General features: G+C 45.7%; 1 protein-coding gene across 2 annotated transcripts in view; it reads left to right on the top strand.

Moving 5' to 3' along the window:
- The window catches only part of atp11b (ATPase phospholipid transporting 11B), a 72,847-nt gene extending 48,143 nt beyond the window's left edge, over positions 1–24,704 (top strand). The window contains exons 21-30 of one of the 2 annotated variants that reach the window (XM_063201854.1): positions 206–308; positions 2,717–2,862; positions 3,258–3,317; positions 3,982–4,109; positions 4,815–4,953; positions 8,966–9,031; positions 9,356–9,459; positions 10,268–10,433; positions 19,585–19,745; positions 23,981–24,704. In XM_063201854.1, coding sequence (XP_063057924.1) covers positions 206–308; positions 2,717–2,862; positions 3,258–3,317; positions 3,982–4,109; positions 4,815–4,953; positions 8,966–9,031; positions 9,356–9,459; positions 10,268–10,433; positions 19,585–19,745; positions 23,981–24,062 — 1,155 coding nt within the window. In that variant the 3' untranslated portion in view covers positions 24,063–24,704. Of the gene's footprint in view, positions 1–205; positions 309–2,716; positions 2,863–3,257; positions 3,318–3,981; positions 4,110–4,814; positions 4,954–8,965; positions 9,032–9,355; positions 9,460–10,267; positions 10,434–19,584; positions 23,281–23,980 lie in introns of those variants that run through there. The other variant, XM_063201853.1, reaches the window with a different exon arrangement.
- The last annotated feature ends 408 nt before the right edge of the window (positions 24,705–25,112 follow it).

Genomic DNA, 25,112 nt, shown 5'->3' with positions numbered 1-25,112 from the left:
ACACACACACACACACAGAGACAATGAATTCAACTCTTTCATTAGTGACTCACAGGATACTACTTTCTTTTTCTGCAGTCACACGCACAGACACACACACTCACTCTCACTCTGTTTTTGCCAGCAGCTGTCTAATTGGCTCACACTGCTCCACAGTTCCATAGCGGCGGTGTTAATGGCTTTCCTACTTCCGTGTGATTGGCAGGTGGTGCGTCTGCTGAAGACCTCTCCAGAGAAGCCCATAACCCTGGCCATCGGTGACGGAGCCAACGATGTCAGCATGATCCAGGAGGCCCACGTGGGCATAGGTCAGCCATACACATGCATGTAGCTAACAGTAATAGCCACCACACTGAAGCATTTACTTAGTGCTGTTTAATTTGTACTAGCCATGTTGCCATAGGTCAGCCATACGCATGTAGCCAGCACAAGTACTGACCACGCTGAAGCATTTACTTTGTGTGCTTACTGTTGACTTTGTACAACCCATCTTGGCATCAATTATTTACTTGTCCTCATGTCAAATGCACCACTTACAAGAACAAATTTCCCCCATGGGGGACAATAAAGACATTACTACTACTACGACATGGGTCAGCCATACGCATGTGCTACTGTAGCCACCAAACGCTGTAGCATTTACTTGCATACTGTTTACTAGGGTGACCATATTTTGACATGTGAAAGCCCGGGCACGTTACCGCAACGTAAATTCCATTGTTTAACCTCCGGTCCTCGGGTGTATGTGTGGTCTCACGCTTTGCTGACGGCCTGCATCCGTGAAGAAAACAATAAAGCTTCCCCGCCGTCAGCCTAGGCATGCAGCATTTAATTAGTGCATACTGTGTAGTTTGTACTTGCCATGTTGGCATAGATCAGCGATACGCATTTAGCTAGCACTAGTGACCACATATAGCATTTATTACACCTTTTTTCACAGCAGCATACACCAACATCCAACCCTATTGCACTAAATCTAATTTAATGTATACGGCTTAATTTGTTACAGCTTAGGCATAGGGGAGCCATCTTCAATCATGTAGCCATGTGTTTAGCATATATTCAGTGTTTCCCATACATTGAGGAAACTATGGCGGCCCGCCATAGTTTAAATTTGGCCGCCATAGTTTACTAAATTTACTTTTTTTTTTATTTTTTTTAAACGATTTCCGTTTTTGTTAAAAACTATTTCAATTGCGATTTCCTTCGCATTTTCCTCCTGGAGTAAATACATCCTATAGAGAAAACCACAAGTGCTTGAAAGACAGAGGGATCAAAAGCCTTGTCAAGTTGTTATAGTTAACTTGGGTTTGGGAGCAATAATAAAAAAACTTCAGAGAAGGGATAGTTGGGATGAGTTAACTAACACTCCCCAGGCTTTGTTTTACAGTTGTAATGAGTTAGGTGACAGTCCTTCATTGACACAGCAGAGGAGACATCGGGCTGCATATAGAAATGAATGTGTAATGAATGTCAATATAGACATAAATGTGTAGTATGTTGTTCAGCCCTTTTAATGGAAGGAATTTTGAAAAACTGGCCCTGTGACCATCACCCCTCATGTAGAATGTGTACACCTATGTGTACGCCCCTCTTAGACCCTTTTTGTCTATGCGTTACACACAGTGATCTTAAATTCTTATCTCTGCTCCTATTTTGTTTTATTATTGTTTTCATTATATAGACCCCTGCATGAGGGACGAATGAAAGTGTGTTGTAAACAGAAATGATTCACTGTACTGCATTTTTTGACAATGACAATGTACTACTATTATACATGTCATGGGTAAAATGGGTAGCCTTAATTCTCAAAATATAAATGGCTGAAATGTAGGCCCAGGCCTATAGTTTCTCCATGCGCCAATGTCATACTGTACTCATTGTTTTGCCGTTTTGCATTTACGCTGTGTGAATACAACGCCCCCCCGTAGTTAGTTAGTTGTGTACACATCTGTGTTTTCCTGTCATTACTTCATAGTCATGACATCAAATTGTTCTACTGGATATCAATTGTCTCAATTGACTGAAAATAGACTTTAAAAAGGTATTTCAAATTCAATGATAAAATTGTAGGAATATAGTATAGTATAGTAAAACAGACTCCTCATGAAAAACCCTCCATTCATACTGATGACAAAGCTTAAAACAAGCAAAATGAAATAATATAAATCAGTTTTTGGGGTGATTTATGTAGTAGTATTGCTCAACCATAACCTGCACCTCCCCAGACCATAACCACCTTACATAACAAAATGTCTTTTTGGATAACAGCTATTCACAGCGTCTCAGCACAGCACACACTGGTGCAGGAGAGAGCTTGTGTGGTGCCTTGTAAAGCGCAGCCTCACTACTTGTGGCGTCGGTACGGTAGCGAGGGCTGTCAGCTCTCATCATCGTAAAGATGCTCAGCAGCCGTGAGAGGAGGAGAAGAAAGCTGCAGCATGAGTGCACCGGCACTGCTAGTGCTACTATACTGCGGGGCGAGGAGGAATCTCTTTAAAGTTTGCTTTGTTTAAGAGCCAATGATGAACGGCTGTTTGTGAAGCTTGTCAAAAGTCCCTTTTGTGCTGTGCTAACAGTATTAGCACACTTGTTGGTTTATTATAGTAGTCCATCCAGGGCTTATAGACTTGAACAGTACAGTACTTTAAAGGTTTTTTTCTCTGAACTGCAAGCAACGGAATAATTAACTGGGATTTTTTTTGCTTCTTTACAGGCATTATGGGGAAAGAAGGCAGACAGGCAGTCAGAAACAGCGACTATGCAATCGCAAGATTCAAGTTCCTTGCCAAACTTCTACTTGTGCATGGGCACTTCTATTACATAAGAATAGCCACCCTGGTGCAGTATTTTTTCTATAAGGTGGGTGCCAAGTGTGCTTGTGTGATGATGACTATGATGAGGATGATGAATTATGACGTGTGTGTGTGTGTGTGTGTGTGTGTGTGTGTGTGTGTGTGTGTGTGTGTGTGTGTGTGTGTGTGTGTGTGTGTGCGTGTGTGTGTGTGTGTGTGTGTGTGTGTGTGTGTGTGTGTGTGTGTGTGTGTGTGTGTGTGTGCGCGCGCGTGCGTGCGTGCGTGTTTGTGTTTGTGTTCATTTGAGTGTGTGCGCGCACATGGGTGTGTGTGTGTGTGCGTGCGTGTGCGTGCGTGCGTGTGTGTGTGTGTGTGTGTGTGTGTGCGTGCATGCGCGCGTGTGTGTAGAGCTTGCATACCTGATGGGAAGGTTTACACGTCTCTTTGTGTGTTTCTCTTTAGAATGTGTGTTTTATCACGCCCCAGTTTTTATACCAGTTCTTCTGTCTGTTTTCACAACAAGTAAGTGTGTGTTTTGTTTTTGTATCTGTCTCTGTCTCTTGTCTTGTCCTCACTTGTGACTGTGCCACTGGCGTGTGTCCCTGGCTGTCAGGTTGTTGTGAAGTGTTCAGTGTTGGGACTGTCTGTCTGTCTGCCAGCGTGCCACAGAGTCAGCCAATGCCCACTCTGTTGCTCATATCAGTTGAGTGTCTACTCTGTCTGTGGGATTCAAAGGGATTTTTGGAAGCCTTTTTCAGCCCCTGTTGCTAAATCAGTACGGTTTGATATCGTAAGCCAGATGGATAAAGGCTGAAAAAGGGACAGCTAGTATTTGATGCCTTTTTTAGACGATGTGATTTTTTTGCTGATTTTTTTTTTTTAATTCATAAAGACATTCTGTTGTATTGGTTGTTGATTCCAATTGTCCCTGTTTGTCCGTTTTCTCCTTATATTTATAACTGCCTACTGGAGACATCGAAAATGGACTAGGTCCGAAACGTCTGTAGCTCCAGCTTTGTCCTAATGACTTCTTTTGTTAACTTTTTTGGCCACAACATACATTTTTAACTTGAGCCTTGTGCATGTCTCATCTTTTTTTACTTTCTTAGTATCGCCCCTTTGTAACTGTACGTGTCTGTCCACTATATGACTGTGTGCCTGTGTGTGGTGTTGTGTTGCATGGCAGACTCTTTATGACAGTGTCTACTTGACACTCTACAACATCTGCTTCACCTCGCTGCCCATCCTGGTCTACAGCCTGTTTGAGCAGCTGGTCCACCCTCACGTGCTGCAGAGCAAGCCAGCGCTGTACAGGTAGGACAAGAACCAATAAGTTCTTCCAATAACCTGTGTCATCCCATCTAACACCTGTGTCACCAAGGCACCTGAAAGACATGAACTAGTAACCTGTGTCAACATAACACTCATGTCACCAAGGCATCTTAAAGACACACTGTGCAACTATTGGTTAGTTTTCTCATGAAACCAGATTGTTACTTCGTCGATCAGGCTGAGTAACATTTTTGGGCTTACTACAGGAATTTAACAAACAACGTCAACACCCACCTGGCTCTACACTCATGCCGATAATGCATTGCAATCCCATCCCACAGTGTGAACTCATCTGTCCCCATAGTTATTCAGTGTGACTGGGCCTAAACATTGGATGACATGTTTGATGTTGCTCCTTCTTGAGGAATAAAAACACACGACCTTGAGCCAGCTATTGCCTAATTGTAAGGGAGGTGGGGATTGGAGGAGATGGTTGCAGGTTTCAATCCCATCCTCCTTACCAGTAGAAGACATTTGTGTCCCTACACCTTGCACCTTACATTTCTCCAGTGGTTCTAACCAATTTCCCAGTAATAAAAAAGTAACGTTAGATAAAATCATTGGCCAAGTGTAATGTAGAATGTTAAAGTGGAGGCATTGTAATCAGCGTTGGATAAAAGTGTTGGCCAAGTGTAATGTAAAATGTGAAAGAGGAGGCTCCTTGTAATCACGGTGATTGTCCTTTAGGGACATCAGTAAGAACTCCATGCTGTCCTTCAAGACGTTCCTGTACTGGACGCTGCTGGGCTTCTGCCACGCCTTCGTCTTCTTCTTCGGATCCTACATCCTGATGGGGGAGGACACCACACTCATGAGCAACGGCCAGGTGAGGGAGGGGGCGGGGGCAGTTGTTTACTTGTTTGTCTGTTTGTTTGTGTACAATTGTAAAGGTGTGTGGGGTGCAGTGGGGGTTAGTGTGCCAGCTTACCTCAAGGGCACCTGCTTGCATGTCTCTGCTCTAATCAGCTTTTTATTAAAGGTAAAAAACATTTTCATTCTACTAAAAAACTCCTGTGTGTTAATCTGAATTGATTTGTGGTTGGGATTCATTTCAGTTCAGGGGAGATATTTTGTGTTTTTCCAAGTCTGTGCATGTGTGTGCTTCAGCTAAAGCTACTCTCTACATCTACTGTGACTGTTACTGTTGCTTTGCATGACTTTAGTAACCTGTAGAATATTGACCATGACCATATTTCTGATGAGATGCATTAGGTCCGAGATGTAAAGTCCAATATAGTCAGGGATCCTAAAAATACCATTCCATGCATACAATAAATGCAATGTCTTAATAACTAGAGATGTACAGGATCCAAGATCCGGTTCCGGATCCGGCAGGATAATAGGGTTTTTCAGACTATCCGGATCCGGCAGGATCTTAAGCAGTGGATCCGGTATCCGGCAGTTACCTAAAATCAGGATCTGGGGCATCTCTACTTTTTACGTAGCCTAGGCTTTTCAGTCAGTCTTTCACAACCCCAATCGCTGCATGGAGTGAAAGCCCTTTGCAAGTGGCCGTTGAAGGCAGTGTGGCAGTAAGCCAATGCGCCTTAAAAATAGTTTGCGTCAACGTAATAAAAAGGGCCCACGTGTGCGAGTTGGCTATGTGTTTCAACCCTTTCGTAGGATCCGGTATCCGGTTCCGGATCCGGCAGGATCTTAAGCAGTGGATCCGGTATCCGGCAGGATCCTAAAAATCAGGATCCGGTACATCTCTATTAATAACAAAATGTCTCTGCAAAGAACATATTAACATGTAAAATAACAAAACAGAAAGTCCGCTAGAACATCTAGAGAGACGGGGGCTATAATAGCCCATGGCCTTGATTGCAACAATGCAATTCGATTCGACAGTTGTGAGTAGTAGCAATAAGACTGGCGCAGACAGCTTGAAGCTGAGAAAACCAAAAAAAGCAGATGAAATGGATGAGGCGCCTCTGGAAACAGGCTGTGTGACAAAGGTCACCTGTCACCTGAGAGTGTTGATTCAAGGAGGCAAGCTAGCATGCAACCGTGTGTGAGTGTGTGTGTGTTTGAGTGCGCGTTTGTGTGTGCACGTGTCTGTCTGTGTGTGTGTGCGTCAGAGCATGGCAACCCGACCGAAGCCCGACGGGCCGGGTCGAAACCCGACGGGCCGGGCCGGACTCGGACAAAAAAAATAGAATATCTGTCGGACTCGGGTCGGGCTCGGGCTTGAACCAAACAGACATTGTGAAAATTGTAAGCAATCAGAGGAAACGTTTCAGTTCATGCAAACGGCAGTTTTGTGATTAAAAAATAAGTAATTGAATATGCATAAATGAAAATGTTGGTAGGCTACTCGTGCGAGTGATTATTATTGGCTGTATGCACGCGCCAGTTACCAGTGGCAACATGGACGCTCACTCCCAGTCAGCCGAGCAGGAATGCCGAGTCAACTTGCTTTCTTAATAAGCGCCAAATACAGTTGTCAGTGAACGCGTGGTCTTTTGTTGTAGGCCTAGTGTAGGCCATGTTTTAGCATGCCTTCAGTGCTGTCTTAATGTTGAACATAAAATGACGAAGTTTGTCACTGCATTGCTCGCCAAGGATTACATTTCCAGCAAGGGGTAGCAAGGAGCATAATATGGATTAAAGAAGACGCACACGCTACGTGGAGTTGCCTAAGGTAGGGGCGAAGAGGTTTCCTGTTACTACTTTGTCCGCTGTGACATTTCATGTCCTTCACGTAGGTTCTTAATTCTTGTCACTTTTACTGTAGCCTACAGTTGTAACTATGCGCGTGCAACCTTTCCTGATTTTATATTGACCGCATGGACATCAGGGGAAATGACATTCTCTTGGAGGGCCGAACAGGCTACTGTTCTTCGGGGTGAACTTATAGCCCATCCTTCTTAACGACAAGGAGTGGCATCTTCACCGGCTCGCGGGGATTTATTTGCACTAACAGTAACGTAACAAATGCGTCCATAGCCGCACTGACTGCATCCAAACATTATTCGTTAGTTTTCGCCTTTCTTATCCTCTCACGCCCCTCCCATGCATTTGATCACAGCACCCAACATCTCTGGTCTAACCGAAAGAAACATAAGGTGCGCTGTCACGTGTATGCGTGTGTTTATACTTACTATGCGTGCGTAACTAAATTAGGCTACAGCAAATTGCCTCATCCTAGTTGCCTATCCTGGCTATTTATCACGTGCTATTTTGAGTATGAAGGAGGCCACATAGAAAATATTGCTTGCGCACAGGTTCTGTTGTTATTACAGTGGTCTCGGGCTTCGGACGGGTTCGGACACAAACATTTTAATTAGTCCCGGGCTCGGGTCGGGGTTGATCACTTTTCTGTCGGCTGAGGGCCGGGCTTGGACAGAAAAAACCGGCCCGAGCCACGCTCTAGTGTGTGTGCGTGTGTGCGCGTGCATGCGTTTGCTTTCGTGTGCGCGCTTGTGTGCGTGTGTGAGTGCGCTATGGGTTCTGTCGCCCTCACACCATGAATGTCGGCCCTCGTCTGCCACACCACAACGAGGCAGATATTGATCAGTCAGCTGCCGAGAGACCACATAGAGAGTGTAGCACAATATTGATTCCCCTTCATCTCTCCCACCCCCTGTCACACCACACACACATGCACACCCACACACACCACACACACATGCACACACACGCACACACACGCACACACACACACACACACACACACACACACACACACACACACACACACACACACACACACACACACACACACACACACACACACACACACACACACTTCAACCCTCCCACTCAAGTGCAAATTTCTGTGAAATGAAGTAAAGGTGTTGGCATGGCCCCCCTGCTCAGTGTTGGCAGCCTGTGTTGGTGATAGTGTTGGTGAACAGACCATTTTTTTCATTGCTGGTGGTTTGGGTGGATGGGTTGAGGTTGGGTCTCTTTTGTTGCCTGTCCTTTTTCATTCCTTGCTTTCTCTCTTCCTTTGTTTCTCTTCTTCTCTTTTTCCTCCTCTTTTTCATGCCTTGCATGTCTTCAGATTTTGAGAGCTAACAGGCAACTGGTAAGAAGTTGATTGCATGCCATTTTTTCCTTACCAAAAATAAATAAATAAATCACAGCTGTGTCATGCGTCTTCACCAGTGGTGCATGAGTGTACGCTATTGATGTGCTTAACACACACACACACACACATACACTTTAAATGCTGAGAGTGTTAAGCTGGTGGGGGTGAGTTTTTGAGAGGCACCCCTGCTTTGTGTGTGCGTGTGTGTGTGTGTGTGTGTGTGTGTGTGTGTGTCTGTGTGTGTGTGTGTCTGTGTGTGTGTGTGTGAGAGAGAGAGAGAGAGAGAAAGAGAGAGAGAGAGAGAGAGAGAGAGAGAGAGAGAGAGAGAGAGAGAGAGATGCAAACGGATTCCAGCACTAGCAGAACAGTTGCCCTGGCCACTAATCGGCTTGGCAGCATTGCGATAACATTCAGAGTGGCTGGAGGCTGCGAGTGAGTGAGCGAGAGACTAGAGTGCAGCTGCACTCTGACATGTCAGCATCTGGTAGGGCCAGGGCAGCCCCACAGAGCTTAAATGCTGTTAGTGTGTGTGTGATTTTTTTGTGTGTTTGAGAGAGAGAGATGGAGAGAAAGAAAGAGAGAGCGAGAGAGAGAGAGAGAGAGCATGAGAGCACGAGAGAGAGAGAGCGCGCGAGCATGAGAGCGAGAGAGCATGAGAGCATGAGAGAGAGAGAGAGAGAGAGAGAGAGAGAGAGAGAGAGAGAGAGAGAGAGAGAGAGAGAGAGAGAGAGAGAGAGAGAGAGATGCTATTGGCTTATTACGGATCTGAGACAACGTTTTTTTTCTCCTCAACTCTTCCCAGATGTTTGGAAACTGGACATTTGGGACCCTGGTCTTCACCGTCATGGTCATCACCGTCACACTGAAGGTGCGGCCCCATTAACATTTGCCTTACGTTTAGCAGAGAAATATGATTCTGGTTTTTCTTTGTTTCAAAGAGCCAGAGTGGGTAGTCTTGGTAGCTTGGTAGTCTACAAGCTATACAAGTTCTAATCATGTGAGTCTTTTTACACACTACACACCTGTTTTCTGTGAGATACATGTTCAGATATTTTTGAGGGCCCGTCTCATCCAAAGTGTTTTCTTCCTCGTCCTTCCCCCACATCCTGCTCCTCGTCCTCATCTTCCTCCTCCTCCTCCTCCTCCTCCTCCTCCTCCTCCGCCTCCTGTTCTTCTTTCCCTCTCCCTTCAGCTGGCCTTGGAGACTCACTTCTGGACGTGGATGAACCATTTTGTCACCTGGGGCTCCATCGCTTTCTATTTCATCTTCTCCCTGTTTTATGGGGGCATTATCTGGTAAGCCTCCCCCTCCCACGCACGCACACATACACACACTCACACACAAACACACGAGATAGTGATGAAGCTGATCATAGCATCTCCTCAAGAGCTTTGCCGTCCTTTGCATAACTGCGTGTGGGAGTGATGTGCCGTTATGTCACAGCAGTGAAGCGGCGGCGCGGTGACAGTCCTCCCTCTTCTCCTCAGGCTGCTCCCCAGCGCCTCCATGCAGGCAGCTTGAGGACACATGCTCGAGTACACATATTAAAGACACTAGGGCACTAAAGGGACACTGGCTCTCTTCCAGATCAGTGCTGTTCTGATATTGTGTAACATGTCATAACAATGCCTAGTGTTATGATGGTAACGGGACTTGCCAGACACAAATGCTTACATAAACAATTTCATCATGTTCCAGAGTTGTATTTACTAGTGTCAGATTGTACAACGTGATGAGTCTGGTGATGAGTGTCAAACTCAGTAAGGCTCTCCTGCAGTGATTCAACAAATATTTTGATATTCGGAACAAAAAAAACATTATGCATTATAGATGTGTTGGAAAATATTGCAACCTGTGATGACGCGTTACATTTTGGAAAAGATACTTTGAGGCCCCAAATAATGTGTATGTATTGTGAAAATGGGCAGTGGACTGGGATGTTTTTGACCAGATCCAAACCAGATCATGTTTGTGTGTGCATGTGAATGTGTGCGTATGCGTGTGAATGTGTATGTGTGCGTTTGTGTTTGTGTGTTTTTGTTTGCGTGTGTGTGCGTGTGCGTGCGTGCGTGTGCGTGCGTGTTCTCCACGTGTTCTCCACAGGCCCTTCCTCCACACCCAGGACATGTACTTCGTCTTTGTCCAGCTGCTGTCCAGCGGCTCCGCCTGGTTCGCCATCATCATCATTGTCACCGGCTGCCTTTTCCCCGACGTCATCAAGAAGGTCCTCTATCGGCACCTGCAGCCCACAAACACACAGAAATGTCAGGTACGGACCAGCGTGCAGAGTTAACCCCACTCATACACACACACACACACGCAAGCTTGTGTTTACACACTCACGCGTGCACAGAACACACCATGACTGCTTTAAGCTGCCCCTCTCCTCCCTCTTGATTGCATCTACACTGGCTTTAGCTGCTAGCAAAGGTGCAGTGGTGAGACCAGAAACTTCTGTGCTCTATGCCCCAATGGTTTGCACGAGGCCACATGTTTTTTTTTAGGTTAATGGGTTTTTATAAGCATGTGAGACACTTTCACACAACTGTTACCTACTCACTCCTTACTCGCTCGCTCACTCACTCCTCACTCACTCACTCACTCACTCACTCACTTTTAAGCGCATATATTCTCTCTCTCTCCCTCTCTCTCCCTCTCTCTCTCTCGCTCCTTGCATCCTAGCCCAGCCCATGCCAGCGGAGGTATAGAGTAGTATTGAGGTGCTGTCATAGGCGCTAGAGCGCAGCTGCTGCAGCTTTCAGCGGAAGATTGATTTGCACAGCACTGCTGGCAGCTAGGGCAAGACTTTCTCCGACTCCCTCCAAAAAAAAGAAATACAGGAAGGAAAAAAGGACAAAAAACGACTGGAGGATGTGTTGCTCTGCACTGAGCGAACAGTGTCAGAACAGGAAGTGATACTTTTTGCTTTCCTTCTCATGTCAGTGATAGCAAGTGGGTCAACGGATATTTCCTCTTTTTTTTTCCAAACCTATGTTTTTTTCTATCTCTTTCACACTGTCGTAAACCCCAGAGTATTTGTGGTGACAGAGAGTATGCAGTTTATTGGCTCCCCCGGCTCAGTCGAGTGATGGCCAAGAAGCCTCTCGGGCTCTCTCAGAATGAATGAGGGAGGCGTGCGTGCGTGCGTGCGTGCGTGCGTGCGTGCGTGCGTGCGTGCGTGCGTGCGTGAGTTCATTCTGCGGTCCTGTAGCAGGGAGATCTTTGCCTCTGAATTGCTGCCGTGTCAGCGAACCTGGAGGCCTCAGCATTGCAGATGACACTCGATCCTGTGAAACACACTCTCACTCATTCACTCTCTCCCTGCCTATCCCTCACATCCTCCCTGTCTCCCCCTCTTTTCACCTGATTGTGCACTCTCTCTCTCTCTCTCTCTCTCTCTCTCTCTCTCTATGTGTGTCTTTCTTTCTCTCTCCCCATCTCTCCCTCTGTGCTCTGTTCATTGTTTCCTTCGCACTGAGCACTCACACAGGTTTCTCTCTTTGCCTGTTACTGTCCCTCACTCGCTCACACATTCTTGCTCTCTCGCTCTCTCGCTCTCTCGCTCTCTCGCTCTTGCTTTCTGTCTCTCCTTCACACATACAGTAATCACACACAAATGCTTGTTCAGGATTATTGAAATATTTTCCATAAAATCATTTTAGAAAGTGAATGAAATTCACTGATAATTGTGGGTTCATCCATACAAAGTTTTAGTGTTTTTGGCAAAGTTTTTCCCAAAGGCAATTTTCAATTTGGTATGGAAATCATGGAGAAATTAGGGCTTTCCGTATTTTCAAACTACCTTCAGTTTTTCCCCTACTTGTGTACCGAACACAGTGGCTATGTCTCAAATGACGCACTTTTGTCAGTGCACTGACAGTCAGTGCACAGTGCACACAGTGCACTGAGGTCTTTAGTGCATAGTGTCCTGGAAAAAATTGAGCACTATGCACTGTGCCTTTGCTGGAAGTGACGGCTGAGCATGGCATTAGCTCGCCAACATATGAGTTGGCTACTGTTTACAATGCACAGCGTCCGGTGCTTGTATTTCCATGTCCTTCACCCAAAGGACAACAATCACACATACAATACTTTGGTTGGCATGAAAAGGTTGGTGTCCCATCAACATTACTTATTACAAACCCCAACTCCGATGAAGTTGGGACGTTTGGTAAACAGTGAATAAAATTAAAATGCTATCATTTTCAAAACATTCAATCTATTCATTAGATGGAGAATAGTGAAAAGACAACATATTAAGTGTTAAAACCGAGAAAAAAGATTGTTTTTGGGGACATATATACTCATTTCTATTTTGATAAATCCAACACGTCTCAAAAGAGTTGGGACAGGGACAATAAATGGCAGCAAATGTCGAGGAAGACTAAAAACAAAACAAAAGACAACACTTAACAGTTAAATACATTAACCGATGAGATGATTTTATATAAAAAACAGTGTTAATTCCTATCTTGGACATGATTTCACCAGCTTAAATGGTGGGTGTATTCCTTGTCATGTTTTGCAATGTTTTCCTTTCTGTAGTGCTTATAGTGTGACAGGTCTTGACCAAAAACCCACCATTTTATCACCTGCTGGTCCTTATGATGGAGCCAAACTGTTAAAACATAGTAGAGAATGCAATTTGACCTTACTATGTGGCAGTAATCGAAGATCTCCCTTCAAAATATAATGCATGAGTGGCTTTTCATGCTGTTTAAAACCCATTTATACCATTCAGCACTGTATTTAACTCTACAGTTGAGTGAGAACATCTTAACCAATGCACTACTGCACCCGCATGCCATCATGGAGGCTGACTTTTGAAGCTAGCACTAACACAAGTTGGATGGTCCATTTTCACTGTAGCACAGGATGTGCAATGCTCTATTATTGTAAAAAAGAATGGACTTCTACAACTTCTGCTGACTTCTGTAAGCAAAGGACAGTTTCCCATGTCTTCTGGGTCTATTTCAAGTGAGCTCAGGTGCTTAGGAGAATGTTACACCCCTGTATCATTTTCATGCATTAAGCATTCTTAATATGGTCAATTTTCAATAGCTCTAATTCCTGGAGTGCTAGAGTGAGACTACAGACAATATATATTTCATGATGTAATGAACCTATACAATGATTTTATTAACAAAAAAATGTCTTATATACACTCAATCGTGCTAAATCAAAGGGAATTCAAAAATGTATGTAATAACTATGGTAATTATTCCCTTTGCATCTTTAATTCTGAGTGACTCAGCCTCTCTGTGATGATCTTATACCTGGACACCTATATTGTCCGTCAGTACAATTCATTTTGAAATTTTCTTCTTTGTTGTTTTATCTTATTTGGATGTTTACTAAATTTCACTGATCCCCGTCCCAACTCTTTTGAGACGTGTTGGATTTATCAAATTAGAAATGAGTACATATGTCCCCCAAAACAATATTTTTTCTCGGTTTTAACACTTAATATGTTGTCTTTTCACTATTCTCCATCTAATAAATAGATTGAATGTTTTGAAAATGATAGCATTTTGATTTTATTCACTGTTTACCAAACGTCCCAACTTCATCGGAGTTGGGGTTTGTAGGAGACTGTTGACCAAACTCTTCTACTGAACTGAATGCCACATTTCCTCCGTGTCATTGTCAACATGGCCGCCGTTTAGTGCATGCAGTGTCCATCATTAAAGCACTGCATTTTTCCGCCATTGTTAGGGGATCATCCTGGCACTTTCAGTGCACTGGCTCAACTGAAATCTTCAGCGTGAGCGCCCTAGGCACTGAAAAACAGTGCCCGAAGTGCACAAGTGTGGCATTTGAGACACGGCCAGTGTCTCCAACTAGCTTCCTGCTAGTGTTGCATTGGGAGACAAACCTCCCTGTGCCTGAGCATCATTTTGAAAATGCCACCTGTCACTAAAATGTCCCTCTCATTTTGATCGGACGAGGTGGCCCCAGCTCTTAGGCACGGTGTCCAGACACACAACATCTCTGTTCCAAATACAAAAGATCAGGTCCGCCCGCTGGCCAGCTTTCATGTGGAATTATTAATACACGGCCAGACACCTGAGTGTGATGGGCCGAGCTCCACACGTGTTAAATGTTGTACTCCCACACACACTCACAAACTTTTTCTGTCTCTCTCTGTCTCTCCTCTCTCTCTCTCTCTCTCTCTCTCTCTCTCTCTCTCTCTCTCTCTCTCTCTCTCTCTCTCTCTCTCTCTCTCTCTCTCTCTCTCTCTCTCTGTCTCTATCCTCTCTCTCTCTCTCTCTCTCTCTCTCTCTCTCTCTCTCTCTCTCTCCTCACTTCTTCTCTGTAATCGTTCCATGTGGCTTTATTTTCCTCACAGTCCACAGATACTGTGTCCACTGCACACTTCTGTCTGTCCAGGTGTCTCATTACACAGGCACACAAACGCTGGTGCACTCGCCCGCCATACACTACCTCTGTTTTTCTCCTCCTCTGTGTGTGTGTGTCTGTCTGTCTCTCTTTTCTGAAATCTCTTATCTTTTGTCTTCTCCTTCTGCTCTCTATCTTATTTCCCTCTGTTTCCGCTGATGTTGTCTTGTTATGTGCTGTGTGTGTTCCACCTTCCTCTGCCCTCCTCTCCTGCGTAGATGTACTCCAACCGTGTTGCCATAGGTGACGACTTCATCGCCCTGCAGCCCCTGTCCAGGGCCAAGAATCAGCTGGGCAAAATTAGGTAGAGTAGGAGAAGGAGAGCCTGCCCAGCCCTTAACCCCTGAACCATGACCCCTCCCCCTCCTCCACACCCTCTCCCCTGAGACCCCCCCTAACCTCCCCAGTGTTTTATGCATGCCGTGAAGCGACTAACCAGAGAAAAAGACGACTTGAGTCACAGGACACAGGGACAGCGTGTGATGTTGTGCAGGGCCAGGCAGAGAGCAAGAAGTGAGAGGGCGGGGTGGGGGGAGTTTGATACGATATGATAGGTGCTCGTTGCACTTTGCATGCCAGCGTGAGCTATACAGTAAAAGCTCCATGAAACCCACCCTGACCTTACCCCTCAACAGCCTCCCTCTCCCCCATCCTCCTCCTCTCATCCTCCTGCATGATTGTCTAGGCGGTGAGGATGCCCTTGCCTTGCCACTGCTGAATGCCCCTGTGACTTGACTGTGTGGCCTGTCTCCTGCATGGCCTTGACCTATTGTGGTGGATGTGGTTGCTGTGGCATGAGGAGAGCATGTGGATGATGCAGAGCGCTCTGGCCACAAGTCTGAGCTCCAGCTGCAACAACGCCAGTGTGGTGGCTCTGGCTTTTTTTTGACAGTTTTCGGCTTTGTCACTGTTCTTCAATGGCTTTTCAGTGGATCACTGTGCTTGTGTAGATTAACTGTGCATGTCTTGCCTGGTTCTCTGTCTGGACAGCATGCCTCCTGAAAACAGACTTTGTTGATGACTTTTTGTTAAGTTATCTATTTATTTATTTTTTTGCAATGAGCAGAGAAAATGTTCCCGAGTCCAATGATTAATTTACGTTTCTGTCCATAGTGGGTTTTTTCCACCCTATTTGTATCGATGCGTTTGCATCTCATCACTAATATGAGTACAGGCTCATCTTGCAATCAATGTCAGAATGTACACCATCCTGTTAATGTGATTTGGTTTAGTCATCTTGATTGCCCTTGCTTGTCTGACCTACTTCTGTTAAAAAAAAAATGCGGACAGCAATCTTCCCAAACTTTTGATTAGTTTGTTGCCCAGCCGTTTAGTGATGGGACTATGTTCTGGGAATTTTCATGGTGTCATACCAGGTCAAACAAAGACCACTCCAGCATTTCAGGCATGGGAGGCATTTTCATGCTCTTTGCTCAGTTTGTTTTTTTTCCTCCTCCTTTTCTTTATTTCATTTTCTTTTTTGTCTTTTCTTTCTTCCGTTTGGGAGACTTAACACGCTGTGTTTGTCCTTCCAGATGGAAGAGGATAAGGGTTCAGTCTGCTCAGAATATGACTCTGCTCAAAGCAGGAACAGAGGGGAGGACAATTGGCACCTGCTAGCTGCTTCTCCTCCCCCCGCCCTCGGTGTGTCGCCCTACCCTCCCCTAGGTAGTAGTAACCGGCCCCTGTGTTGTGTGGTGGTGTTGTTGTTGGGGGGGGGCCCCCTCCATCATCTCTGCCCCCCATCCATCTCTGGAGGAGGACGGGTCACTGGTGCTGTTGCACTGCCAATACCCCCCTTCCTCCCTCAGTCCATGGGGGTGATAGTTTGGGCATGTTGCCTGGCAGAGCACAGTGGTGGTGGTGGGAAGGTGGTGGGGGGGCAGGGCCATCCGTGGGTGGGTGGGAATTTTTGCCAGCATGTTTTTAGAAACAACTTTTTGAGTTGTCATCTTGGTTTTTTTCTCTCCTTTGATTTGGTTGGGGATTTGTTTTCAGTTTTGTGTTTCTTTTTTTCTGGTTACATGGACATATTTAAACCACTCGCACACAAACACATTCAGATATTTTTACGTTCTGTACATGTGTTATTTTTTATTTTTCAACAATTGAATCAGTTTACCTCTTTCATCATCACATGTTGTCTGACTGTTCATCTGTGTGTCCCTGTACCTGTATGTCCTGGACTTGGATCATATTTTAACATTCTTTGTTTTCATTTTTTTTGTTTTCTTTGCAGGTTTTCTTATGAACACAAACATTTCATCAAATCACCTTTTGCTTTTGCTCCTTTTGCAGTATCTTTCACACTGTGAGCTGGTTTGTTGGATGCCAAGAGTAGATGTGAACATGTGACTTAGTCTGTGTGACTATATATCTTGTTTATCTGCTCAGCCGGGGGTAACTCATGGGTTTCTGTTGTGAAGGTCAGTCCCTGTGGTCATGTCTTTGCAGCAGTAATCGGTGTGATATTAAGTCTCAATTGGCTGAAGATTGGTATTGGACGATGAGTTATGTCGCCTCGGCGTACGGTAACCGTGGTGGTGGGGTAGTGGTAGTAGTGGTGGTGGTGGTGGTGGTTTGGAGACGCTCGTGTACAGCAAGTGTGTCGTTCTACAGCTGATTTACTGAAGCAGTAAATCATGTCTGTTATGTCCCAACATCATCATCATCAGCTCTCTCTTACCTTTGCCCTGCAGTACATAGCCTGTTTCTCTACGTTATTGATCTCCCGGATTGGGGGTCGAGTATATCTGCTCTGTAACATATTAATGACCCGTCAAACCACTGGCCCCCCCTTTGTGCCCTGGCTGCAGATGTAAGTGGACGAATCGCCTGTCGTTTGTCATGTTCCCCGTTGACCCCTGGCCCTCTGTAAAACATTTTTTTTTATCTGTAGAGCCTGCGTGGTGTGGTCGCTCTGCCTCTATTGTTTACTTTTGGCTACTGATTCAGTGCATGCTGTCATATATAACATTATTACATTACATTACACTTAGCTGATGCTTTTTTTTAATCCAAACCGACTTGCAGATATTACAGGCTATTGGTTACAGTCCCTGCATCAGTGTGGGGTTAGGTGCCTTGCTCAAGGGCACTTCAGCCATGGATGGAGGTGCAGGGAGTGGTAAGGCCAGGATACAAACCTGCAATCTGGTGATCTACAATCCAACTCCCTAACCATTACAGCCGTGGTGGTTTTATGGTCATATTCCGAGTCACGCTAGGCCAGGACATACTTCACAGCTTTGGTGGAGTAACAAGTCACCTTGTTTGAACTTCAGTTTCTCTTCCCTGATTGTTTATGCAGGAAAGAAAACGTGTTTAAAGGAAACTGAATCCTCAGGAGAGTTCCTCAACACAGCACTGTAGAGGAATGCAATATTAAGTAGAGGCACCGCGCTGGTGCTACAACACAGGCCTTTGCTGCTCTCTCACTCCCACAGCTCAAAAATAGCCAGCCCCACCACCACCACCATTGAACGCATCCTTCACCAGACCACCCCCCATCCCCCTTAATACATTATTCAGAGTTCAATCACAGCTGGTGGGAGAGATTTGTTTAGCTCTGCAAGATATCTCAGCCGACTGCAAGTATTGACAACGATCGGGTCCTTTCTGGTCATCAGAAATTGCGCTGTCAGGGATTTTTTTTTTTTAAAGTTTGCCTCACAGAGGATGAGAATCGACGAAGCAGGCTGATTTTCACGCTGGGACTAAATGGATGGTTATAACTCCTTGTTTGTCTTGCTGTTTGTGACCCGATTGGTGTGAGGTGTATCAGTGAAGTGTGACTTACAGGGTAGCTTGGGCACATTTGAAGCGAAATCCCGTTGCTGCTAGAGATGCTCGTACACGCTAATGTACTTCATGTAGCCAAAAAATGGTGCAAATTGGGGCTCCCAGTGCATAGATTGCATTGCTACAGTGAGCCCTTCATGCCGGCCAAACAGTGTGGTGATGTGGGCAACTTATGAGCTTTCACGTAAAAACAACGACTTGCACACTGCAGAAGATTGACGCCACTTTCTTGACAGTCACCCTTAAAGAGTAATTTAAAGTTATGCAACATCAGCAGACACATTACAACATAGCTATGGGATGATTTTTGGGATGATATTTGGAGTATGTTAAGACACTTTTTTAAAAATGTGAACAAGCCTAGAATTAGAATGGCCAGGATATGGGAAAGGTCTGATCAAAACAAGGACACATCATCGGGTACTGACAAGTGAAGGGTAGTACATGTTGACATGCTGCCTCAAGAGAGGTGTTTTGGATGACACCGTACACATGAGCAGATAAATGGCTGTAATATGATAAGGAAGCGCAATCGCACCAAGGCCACAGATGATCTTCCCTTGGAGGACACCTCATCAATCACTTCATCCTTCATTGATTTTTTTTACGTTTTATAACTTTTTTTTAATTATTTATTTGTTCTCTCCATGTTGCCATGTCCACATGTGCTCATCAGTGTGTTCTGATATGTTTTTATCATCACCAAAGCTTGGTGCACAAGGCTTGAAGCCTGTTATTAGGGTTTGATTAGTTGCTGTGACTTGTTGCTCTTTTGTATGTAGGACTGTGATCTCCACTGCATGGTCACTCATTGATCTTTGTGTTGCTTTTCGCAACCCAATTTTTTTCTCTCTCTCTCTCCTTTTTCATCTCTCTTTCATACCCCCTCTCTCTCTCCCCTGCCTTTCTCTGCTCTTCCTCCTGCCCTCTCTTTTTCTCTCTCTCTCTGTCTCTCTCTCTCTCCTTTCTGTCCCTCTATCTTATCTTCCCTCCCTCTATCTGTCATCCCTCTTCTCACTCTTTCTCTCTCCCCCTCCTCTCTTCCTCTCTTCCTGCCCTGCCCTCTCTCCCCTCTTCCTCTCCCATCTTCCTCTCTCCCTCTACTCTCTCCCGTCTTTCTCTCTCCTCTCCTCCCCTCCCCTCTCCTCCCCTCTCTCCTCCCCCCCTCCTCTCTTCTTCCTCTCTCCTCCCCTTCTCGTCCTTCCTCTGTCTCTCTGCAGCTTGCTGAGGCCCAGCAGGGCTCAGTCAGCTGTGTGGACTCCCTGTGCTGTGTCGGCGTCGGGCCGGCGGGCGAGGAGGGGCCGTGTGCGGGCCTCTGTGTCCGGCTGGCCGGGCTGGTGGAGCGGCTGACGGGCCGCTGCGTGCCCCCCCGGGCCGACAGGTGCGACCTCTCTCTCTCTAGCCTCTGCTGCCAGTGCCACCGCATCAACTACAAGCTGGAGCGCGACGAGGCGCCCGCGCTCGCCGACTGAGCTCTGCACACACACACACACACACGCACACACCATGAGGCACCCGCACTCACCGACTGAGCTACACACACTCACACACACCGTGACACATCCACACTTACCGACTGAGCTCCACACAGACCCACGGACACACACAATCATGCGCCCGTGCTCATCGACTGAGCCCCTCAATCTCACACACACACGTTCATATATGTTACATTGCAAACGCCACTGCCACCATAGGGACAGTTTTTTCAAGCCACCCTTGTGTAGATAAAAGCTCAAGCTTGACAAGTACGTGGCCATATACACATGTACGCACATGCACATATACACACATACAGACACACACATGCGTGCACACAGATACCTATGTACTGTACATACTTGAACACACACAGACGCCTCCACAATTACTGGTACAAACTTGATTGGTTGAGCAACTCTGAGACCGTCTACCTGGACGACCAGACACACCAATACCATGCTGGACCTCCCTCAATGGGAGCCAAGTCACACATTCCTTAGAAACAGGGATGGAAAAGTCCACAAACCCTGCGTTTCATGTCAGGGCTTCAATCCACCCCTTATGTTTCTGTTTTTGTATATATATAAACCTTTAAAAAGTGATTTCTAGAAAGATGAAGAAGCCTGATTACCGAGGATGCAGTGTTGCTTTAACTTGCCTTCTGAGTGTTTTCCCCCTGTGTGCGTTTGTGTGTGAGAGTGTGTTTTTTGTACTGTATGTCCTAAAAGCTTTTAAAAGACGAGCATGTCTGTTCGCCCCCGCAAAGGGATATTTTAGGCTTTAGCTGGGGCCATGCTTGCGCCGGTATACTGTACAGTATCTTTTAAAAGCAACTGTGTGTCTGTAATCCTCTGTAGTCCTGCCAAACGTGTCTTTGTCGGCCCCTGCGTAGTGCACCCTCCCCATCTAAAGTCTGTGGACTGCCTACTTCTCTGCTGCCTTCTCTCATGTGCCTGCCCGGTGTATCGCCTGCCTTCTCTGTCCAATCTCTGCTTGCTACTCACTAGTTCTCTGTCAGTTTGTTGGTTTCGTTCGTTTGTTTTTTTCACTCCCCCTCTTTTTTTTGCAGGTCTTGCCGCTTTTGTTTAAGCGTTAAATTGTGTCTCTGTGTGCCAACTGAGCGTCATGGTCCCACGTTTTTTGCACTATGAATGAGCTGTGTTGTGCGTGGCCAGCTATGCAAATGTAATTGTCCTGAAATGCACACAGCCCCTCTCCCAGTGAGGACCATGACCTTTCCTCTTGTCTGTCCCAAACATTCCCAAAGTGTGCCACTCACTTGTGTGTTTGCGTCTGTGTGTATGTGTGTGCAACGGGAAAGGAATGTGTTTTGTATGCGTTGTGTGTGTGTGTCTTTGTGTGCCTGTGTGAGTGAGATGGGAAGGAATGCATTTTGTAGTGCTGTGCCAAAGTTAAGTAAGTGTTGCATCGCAGTGACAGCATGCACATGTGATGCACACTCCCCCACCCCCACCCTTAGGTCCTGGGCTTCATTTGTTTTTCAGTAGCATTTTGTATGTCAGTTGTGGCACGCATCAACTGGCAGTTACCGGTAGTTGTTGTCTGCTGCACTTATGCGTACCAGATAGATGAGATGAGACGAGTCTTTTACTAAAGCAAGCTAACTGAAATCGACGACAATAAAAGTGCGGAGGGGGAATAAAACAAACAAACAAGAAATTAGCCTCAGCACTAGAGCACTGCCACCATATGGCGGCGATAGCCTGTTGCCAATAGCAACCGCATCCAAGCAGAGACGCCTAATCAAGAATCCCTCCCTTGTTTGTTTCCACGGCCTCCTTCCACCCAAGAAAACACCACATTCACCAGGGACTTATCACGTTAGCTGTGTCTTTTGTGAGATGGAGCAATTTTTAGACTTGAGAAACTGTCGATTTGTTTTTGAAACAGACTTGGTTGATAAATGTGTTTTGATAAATATGTATTCCTTAACGACTTGAAGCCTTACCAAGACAGGGGAAGAGAGAGAGGGAGGAAAAAATATGCCCGACACAGTACTGCATGAGAAATGCCTAAGATACTGTGTATGCAATGGAAGCAGTGTTTGTGTACAGCAAGTGTGTCTATGACTGGCTGTGTGTTTGGTGGTGCTGGTGGGGACTGGAGTGTTTGTCTGTTTTCTCTGGCTGATGTAGCTGCATCTCTAGCTCTGTAACTTTAGTGTCTTCCTCTGCTCTGCTCTCCTCTCCTCTCACAGCCAGGATGGAGTCAGTGAGTGCGGTGCGATGCGAATGCAGGCACCAACCACTGCAGCAGTAGCATTATGCTACCGTATACCCATGGGACCAGTCATTTTAATCAAATGGCTTTTGCACTGCTTGCATTGTCCGCTTCTGGCTGTTTGGCAAAGTTGCTAAATAATTGAGTTGCGTTGGGGGTGCTTCGGGCAGGGGTTTTGTTGGGGACCATCTGCAAAAGCAAAAAAAAAAGAGACGCATGCTCCTTTATTTCTTTCTTTATTTTTTCGGATCTCTTTGTCGACACTGCGTTTCCGATCCACTGAGCACTTAAAACGGTTGCGTGTTGTCTCACAGATGAGTGGACGAAGGATTCGATTCATGACGTTTATCGGTAATATCTGTCACTCGGATGTTTATTTTTTGTTTTTGTTCTTTTTCCCCCCCTCGTCCTGGTGAGTGAGTACGTCTGTCTGAGGCAGTTAGACGAGGCACAGCCCAGACGAGCATGTAGACCCTCACATCAACACACTCCACAGCTTTATTTAAAAAAAACCACCAGAAACCATGACATCACTCTGCAGAGAAAACTGAAGCGCAAGTCTCACAGACACGCAGACACTCACACACCCCCCCTGGAGGTACACATTAGTAATGCTCACCCGTCTACAGTAGTAGCGTTTATGTGCCAGGCTACAGTACATGTGCCTTTCTTCTAGCTGTGTGTATAAAATAACCCAAAGCCTGTCAAAAAAAAAGATGTATATTTGGATTAAGTAGATTTTATACAAACTATATTACAGATCCATATACACATATATATCCCTTGTACTTCAAATCTTTAGCTATTTTTAATATTAGGTCTTATATACGATGTACAACAGATAGTTCAACTATATCAGATGTATAGGTCCTGTACTTTCCATTCTCTTGCTGTATTCTTATAATATTTAACATTGTGTATGCCGGGAATGTAGCATGAATGTTCTTACAGAGGAACCCTTTGAAATAATGTGTTTATTGTCAGCTCACCCATGTTACTCCATCCCGTTACTACTAACATCTCTCTCCTCATTCACCTCTTGCTTTTTGGTTTTTGTGTGTTTGTCTGCAGTGATGCGTCGCTTGTGGTCTTTCGCAGGTCTAAGCATTAGGGAGGGGACATGGCCACAGCTGTCGTTGGCTAGGGGGGGTAGGGCGGCAAAGTTACAAGCGTGGGAGGGAAGGAGAATGAGTGGGCACTAGGGATGGCACAAACCGCACCGAAAACCGAAACCGTACAATTCACACACATACCGAACCGAACCGTGCAATCCATCGCAAACCGCAATTCATGTACTGCCCAGAAAAATATGTAAAACAGAGATTCTAGGAGTATCATATCCAGTCTCTCTGATTAAAACATTAGCGTATAAGACCAAATCAGAGGATGACACAATTAAAATCAAACCATTTTCACATTATAAGCCTATACAAACCATATGTAGGATATTTAGTGATAAGTCCTATTCTATTAGCCAGTGCAGCATTTATCATGAACTAAAAAAAAAGAACCGTAGAGAACTGAAAACCGTGACCTTGACACCGCGATATGAACCGAACCGTGAATTTTGTGAACCGTACCACCCCTAGTGGGCACAGCTCTGTCTGGCAAGTAGCCATGCCAGCCAGCTATAACCTGGACGCCACTCTGTCTGTCTGTCTCTTCAGGCCCAATAGGAAAAACCGTCCCTCGGCACGATCAGTATTTAGCTCACACGCATGCATGGGCACACACACACACACACACAGCAGGTGCACATTAGATGTTCCCTTCTCTCTGTGCAAAGCTCCAGACTGAACACACACACACACACACACACACACACTGAGAAAGCTGCCCCATGCGCTGCATATGAGCCTCACCTGTCCTCCCACTTGTCCTTGGTGCTTTTAGATCGTGGAGCGGCTCGGATCCGTACTTCTCCAACGACAGGACCATCTTGACCCTCTCGCCCATCGAGGCCTCTCATTGCTAAAGTCAGCTCCGGGAGGCCCCCCCCAACTGTGTGTAAGCCTGTCCTCCCCCCGGGCCCCCACACGCCAGCCCAGAGAGTGGGTGTGCTGCTTGCCACTGCTACTACTACCACCACCACCACCACCACCGCTGCTGCCGCTGCCACCCCTCCCCCCACACAGGTCCGTCAGTGTATGTGACTGCCCGGATCAGGGCTGGCCCGTTCACCTTTCTCACCAGCTTTGTCTCAACTCACCTCACCTCACCTCTTCTCAGCCACAGCTTAAAAAAACTCACACCTGAAGAATGTGACTGACCTGTCTGAGGCAACACCGTTAGAAGTATGATTCATTAAAAAAAAGAAACATATCAACATCAAAAGAGAGAAAAAAAGAAACATATCAACATATTTTTTTTCCGTGCTGATCCATGTAAATACAGAAAGGGAATCATAATGGCTACAGAAGACCAAAGGATTTATCTTAACTAGGGAGAGACGGGAGGAATTGATCTCAACTAGGGAGAGGGAGAGAGAGTGCGCGAGTGGAGATGATGTATAACTGTGTTTGAAAAAACTGATTGTGTTGCTTCTCAAGGTTATTGCTGCTTACACACACACACACACACACACACACACACACACACACACACACACACACACACACACACACACACACACAAAAGAAACTGATGGGCTGCAAATCTTTCCTGAGGAAAGTACTGTATACAGCCTGTTTTTTTTAATAAAGCCATATCTTCTGTTTTTTGAAATACCTGATTTTTCAAGGTATATGAAAAGCGAGAGCGTGTAGCACTCTATACGATACGTCGGGTAGTTCCCTGTTGAGTCTGCCCCGTAATGGAACTCGGCCAAACCTGTGTCCTCAGCGTACAGGTTTGGTCCGCAGGTTGCACGAATGTCCCCTTTTAGCTCCCCATGGTACTCCACATATCAACTTGATAATGGACCTAACGTATAATTATGTGGCCTGCACAAAATAATATATATATTTTTATTTTAAGTTTTGTTTCTTTTGCAATCTCTTGTTCAATGCATTATTTTCTTCTTCTT

Source organism: Engraulis encrasicolus, chromosome 6 (assembly GCF_034702125.1).
Source record: "Engraulis encrasicolus isolate BLACKSEA-1 chromosome 6, IST_EnEncr_1.0, whole genome shotgun sequence".
NCBI classification, from domain to species: Eukaryota; Metazoa; Chordata; class Actinopteri; order Clupeiformes; family Engraulidae; genus Engraulis; species Engraulis encrasicolus.
Note: the sequence above shows the minus strand (reverse complement) of the source record. Positions and strands in the feature narration are given on the sequence as shown.